At 44.3% G+C, this 5,667-nt stretch overlaps 1 protein-coding gene across 1 annotated transcript; it reads right to left on the bottom strand.

Moving 5' to 3' along the window:
* Positions 1 to 716: 716 nt before the first annotated feature.
* Positions 717 to 4,744, bottom strand: C16H6orf141 (chromosome 16 C6orf141 homolog). Its single transcript, XM_021659037.2, has 2 exons — positions 3,786 to 4,744; positions 717 to 1,377 (listed from the first exon to the last, which is right to left on the bottom strand). Exon 1 carries the CDS (start codon positions 4,677 to 4,679, stop codon positions 4,170 to 4,172), a length of 510 nt encoding a protein of 169 aa, XP_021514712.1. The 5' UTR covers positions 4,680 to 4,744; the 3' UTR covers positions 717 to 1,377; positions 3,786 to 4,169.
* Positions 4,745 to 5,667: the final 923 nt, after the last annotated feature.

Raw genomic sequence — 5,667 nt, 5'->3', positions numbered from 1 at the left:
GGTGATCAGAAAGCCTGCCACTTCGTTCATACCAGAAAAAGTCCCTGTTCCCTTACTAGGGAACCCACTGGAGACTGAGTCTATGGACTACCTCTCAGCTGGAGTTTTAGGTACTCTCCATGCATTGTCCTTGGTTCGGGTGGCATAGAAACAGAATGGTGGATCAACGGAATTCAACAGAAGACTCAGAAATAAACCCACATACCTACGGATACTTGATTTTTTTACAACAAAACCAAAACCATACAATGGAAAAAAGTGGGGAAGAGACTTGAACTCATTGGCACAGGAGACAACTTCCTGAACAGGATACCAACAGCACAGGCTCTAAGATCAACAATCTATAAATGGGACCTCATGAAACTGAAAAGCTTCTGTAAAGCAAAGGACACTGTAGTCAGTACAAAACAACAGCCTATAGATTGAGAAAGGATCTTCACTTTCTTTTCTTTTTTCTTTTCACTATGTATCCCTGCTGGTCTTAAACTCACGGAGCTCCTCCTACCTCTAGGCCTCTATATTACTCCAATTATAGGCATATGCTACCACACCAGGCTCCAAAACTTAACTTTGAAAATAAAGCTTATTCTTTCTTTTTTTTAAGAGTCACTTTCATTGTTGGACAAATAGGTCAGTGGTTCAGAACACTGGCTACACCTACTCAGGGCCTGGGTTCAGTTTTTAGCATCCACATGGACACTCAAAACCAGCAATACTCCAACTTTACGGATTTTAATATCTTGTTTTGTTCTCTGTAGGCAAATATACATTGTGTACATATAGGCAGACACTCATTCACAAATTAATTTAAAATTAAAAGAATCTTAGAAAAAAAAGTCACAGTGAGTTTTAATAGCAAGAGATAGTGTGGTACCTCTATACAACAGCAAGTCAAGTGTAACAAATATCACGGGGAATAGCAGTTGTGGATAAAGGATTAAAGGGAAGTGGTGGTCAGGCATTCTGGCACACACTGTCATCTCAGTATGTGGAAGGCTGGGGTGGAAAGATCTCCAGTTCAATTATCACAGGCTAGACACCAAGTCCATAGTAAGCCTGGGATACACAATGAGACATTGCCTCAAAACAATTAAGAAGCACATATTAAAAAAAAAAAAAAAAAGAGGTAAAGAGTTGGCTGACCCATGGTGGTTATGTGACCTTAACATTTGTTCCAGTCATTTGTGCCCAGATGGACCTCTGGGAACCTTTGACAAAATTGATCTTAGAAACACAATGTTAGATGAACTTGTTTTTCTGCGAGATAAAGGTTAAGTCAAAGAACTAAGACTTGGTCATCCTGAGAGAGTCTTGGTACTGAGGACAAGTCCAGATGCTCTTCCCTCAAAGCTTGTGCAAGGCCAAAACATTCTTCACCTGGAAAGCAAATCAAGACAGTTCAGCAACTACTTTATGATTTCAATGCGATGTCTATTTTAAAACTGTAAACATGTCACAGACAGCTAACAGGAAAGTTAGAGCAGCTTGAAAAATGATTTTTCAATGTGGGCCCTGATAGAGCATGCCTTTAATCCCAGCAAGCAGATTTGAGGCCAGCCTGATCTACGTAGAATCACAGGCCAACCAAGGCTACACAGCAAGACTCTGTCTCAAAAGAACAATTATTCAAAGATTTGGCTTGCCAAGGTGGCAGCGAAGCCTTTTCAACCACTCCATCCACTTACATCTTGACTGTGGTCCTCTAGCCTTAGCCAGGGCCTTCCATATGGTACAGAAGTCATTTCTAAGGAATTTGGAAAATGGTGATACTGATCCATTAATGATAGGAAAAGCTAAATATAAGTCCTTTGGGGGATATAGGAGAAGTCTTAGTAAACCAAACCAAAAAAAAAAAAACTAATAGTTCAGTTTTCATTAATTGTTTCGTTGTTGGTTGTTTCGTTGTTGTTTGTTTGTTTTTTATTATTTCTATACTACATTATTAAATAAAAATCTAAATCCTAGTCAGGAGAAAAGTGGTCTAAATGTAAAAACTACACAAGTAATCTTAAGAGTTAATACTGAGCATGCCAGGCAGCATTCTAAGTATTTTAACTAAGTCCTACCGGAAAAGCTCAACATTTGTTATCCCTACTTAACAAGTAAAGACATAGAAATTAGGCACCTTCCCTGAGGTTCCTAGTTAGCAAAGGGTTAGTAAGGCCTATCTAACCCCTGAGAGTGGCTTTGAGAGCTGAGAGCAGAAGGATGCTAATAGTTTGGGTGATTACAAAAAAACATTTGTTTTTCTTGTATCCATTCAGAGCTCAGTAACCTGTGACAAATCCAAGAAGCACAGATGGAAACTTAACAGTCACAATTAATGTACAAAGGAGCCACGCAGAATTTCAGCAAAGGAAGAATTTATTGGAGGGGTAACATCTCCTTTTCCAACTACTCAACAAACATATAGATGATCTCAAGGGCTGAATTCCTTCCTCAAGTGAAACTCTCCTGGGCCTAAGAACTGCAAGTGGTGAACCTCCAGCCAGCAGGCCTGCATCTCCATAATACGGTGAATTTCTGAAATATGGTAAATCTCCATTCAAGCAGGATGCAGGGGATAAAGATGAGTCTCATACTTTTCTTAAACCTGCCATTAGAGAAAAACTATGGTGCCCTCTGATATCTCTGTTGTTGTGACAAGGTCTCCCTGTGAAGCACAGACTGGCCTAGAACTCAAATTCTCCTGGTTGGGCACATTTGGATGTCTAGAATTAGGACCCAAGAAAAGCCATCCACAAATCTTTAAGAGGGAGGTGATCACACCCCTTGCCTACTTAGTAAGCACCTGCAATCCCTTGATTGTGATCTACACAAGGTATGTGACCTCTAGGCCAAAGTTAGCTCATCTGTAAGAGAAGAATGCTCTCTGACCAGGCGAAAGATTAGAGGTGGATCAGATGATGGCCTGAAGGCCATTCAAGCTCTAACTGAAGACAGCTGAAAGAACTAGAGCAGCTGTTCATTCTTCACCCTCACTCCCACTCCAAGCAGAGCCCCACTTCTTGGTTACAGGTAAGTTACCAAACACCCCTCCCACAGGGGCAAATCAAGTCCCTCCCCTCTCCCTAAGAGCTTTGTTTGTTTCTCAGAATTCCAAACCACATCCCATTACTAAAAAACTTAATAATGATGTTGGAGAGATGGCTCAGTGGTTAGGAGCACTTGTTGCTCTTGCTGAGGACCCAAGTTCAATACCCAGCACCATGTTAGAGATGGCTCCAATTCCAGGGGATCCCTGCTGACTTCGGAGAGCACCAGGAAAACTAGTGATACACAGATGTTCGTATAGGCAAAACACTCAGAAAAATAAAATAGCAAAGTTTAAATGATGGTGTCTAATGACAAAGTGAGACTTAGATAATTTTAAACACCAGGAAAGGGATTGGAAATAGGGCTCAGTGGTCAAGAGTGCAGACTGCTCTTGAAGAGGACCAAAGTTTGGTTCCCAATACTCAGCTCAATTCTCAAATTCCTATAGCTCCAGCTCCAAGGGATCCCATGCACCTCCAGGCACCTACCTGCACCCACATTTACATGCACATTCACCTAAACATACATCTAACTAACGATAATAAAAAGAAAACTGAACCTTCTTAACATGGAAATATGAAGAATGGGAATGGAAACTCACACCAGTATAGGGAGTACCTAGACATATTTTGCTTCGCTTCCCATTCATTTTAATTTTTCTGTTAAAGAAAGGAGAGTTCTTTAAGGCTTTTAAAGCAAGCCTCTCTCTGCATCCACTCCACACACCACACAGGTCCTGGTGAACATACCTCAAATTTTTCCTCTGCTTTTGGCTGTTCAACAGGAAAGAGAAATGTAGACAACCAATGCGAGTTAATTGCAAAGGACGCCAACAGGTGAACTGACTAAGGTTTTGCGCTTTCAAATTCCCACAAGCCGTCAATATAAAAATATCGTTTCTTCTTTTTAGTGATTGTGAGACGCTTAAACCATAGGGGAAGTCTAAGGCTGCTTAGAATTGGTTCTTCAAGCATTTTTCTCGCATCCTCAGCCCTGGAACATTCCTTGGCCTCCAGAGATCTCTGTGTTTAATCTCTTCCGAGAATCAGATCACTGGGGCGATAAACTATCCTCCCTCGGCGACGTGGGGTACGTCCAGGTTTGGCTGGGGTCCAGATGCCCCACAAGCTGTGTCACTCCCTCGGAGTACGAAAGGTGACTGCGGTCACGGAGCGCTCCTCCGTCCTGGTGGTCATAAGCCCCTTGGTCCACGCGGTCCGCAGCACCTCCTGCGTCACCTGGTAATCCACGACCCGCACCAACAAAGACCTGGGTGTGGCTTCAGGGTCCTGGGACTGAGCTCCGGGGGCAGTGGCAATGCGCTTGCGGAAAAGCTTGCTTTCGGGCTCGGAGTCGCGGTGGTCTCCGACCGTCGGGGGAAGGTCCACTAGCTCTGCGTAAGCAGGGTCCGCTTGTGCTCCCAGCCACCTCTCGGGATGCAGAAGAAAGAGCACTTTCTCTCTGACCCACGATTGGCAATCCAGATTCCCTCCTGTCTGCGACCTCAAGTCCCCACCTGGTGGTGACAGGTCCCTATCAGTCCCCGCCAGCGCGGGATTCGGGGTGCCGGGATCCAAGGGTGGCCCACACCCCACCCCGCGCGGAGAGCGCCCGGCGCACCCCCGGGGTCTCCTGGGCTCCATGCGGGGGCGAGGAGGTCATCTACACCGTCCTGTTTCTCCAGTTCCGGGAGGAAAACTCCAGCTAAGCTCAGAAAACTGCGGGCGGTGCAGGAACTGGGTGTGGCCTTTAGCTAGTCACAGACTTAAGGAACAGCCTGCGGCCATAACCATTGCAAACTCTGGCCTCCTCTCCTGTTTTCTTTCTTTTTTGTTTGTTTGTTTTATTAATTATTTTTATTTTTTATTAATTACAGTTTATTCACTTTGTATCCACCCATAAGCCCCTCCCTCCTCCCCTCCCAGTCCCACCCTCCCTACCCCTTCTTCGTGCTTGCTCCCCAAGTCCACTGATAGTGGAGGTCCTCCTCTCCTTCCTTCTGATCTTAGTCTATCAGATCACATCAGGAGTGGCTGCTTTGTCTTGTCGTCTTCTGTGGCCTGGTAAGGCTGCTCCCCCCTCAGGGGGAGGTGATCAAAGAACAGGCCTATCAGATTATGTCAGAGGCAGTCCCTCTTCCCATTACTATGTAACCCACTTGGACCCTACTGTTTTCCTTTCAGCCATTCAAACAGTCTTAGTTCCTCTTCTTCCTACCCTTGGCCATAGCCTTGATTCTTTTATGGTGTATTTGGCTCCAGCCCCAAGACTGGCTAGTGAGGTCGCCCTCATAACTCATCCTTTTCTCTAAAACTGAAATGAAAATACCCTTGTGCTCTTACCTTCTCAAATTCCCAAAACTCTATTCCTTATTTCCTTTCTGTGGATGTTCAAGCATGAAGGAACAAGTAAGCTTGTTTTTTTGTTTGTTTGTTTGTTTTTTGGGTTTTTTTTTTGTTTGTTTTTTTTCATTTTTACTTTTTATTTTCTGAGACAGGGTTTCATTGGGGAGCCCTGGCTAGCCTGCCCTCTGTAGACCAGGCTGGCCTTGACCTCTGCCTGCCTCTGCCTCCCAAGTACTGGGATCAAAGGTGTGTGCTGCAACCACCTTGCATAAGTTTGGTTTTTGTC

The sequence above is a fragment of the Meriones unguiculatus genome, chromosome 16, assembly GCF_030254825.1.
Source record: "Meriones unguiculatus strain TT.TT164.6M chromosome 16, Bangor_MerUng_6.1, whole genome shotgun sequence".
Classification (NCBI taxonomy): Eukaryota; Metazoa; Chordata; class Mammalia; order Rodentia; family Muridae; genus Meriones; species Meriones unguiculatus.
The sequence above is the reverse complement of the archived record's forward strand: the minus strand, read 5'-3'. Positions and strand labels throughout refer to the sequence as shown.

Bases quoted from the DNA above. Each gene is read 5' to 3' on its own strand.
- C16H6orf141 (XM_021659037.2), bottom strand. From the start codon at position 4,679: ATGGAGCCCAGGAGACCCCGGGGGTGCGCCGGGCGCTCTCCGCGCGGG.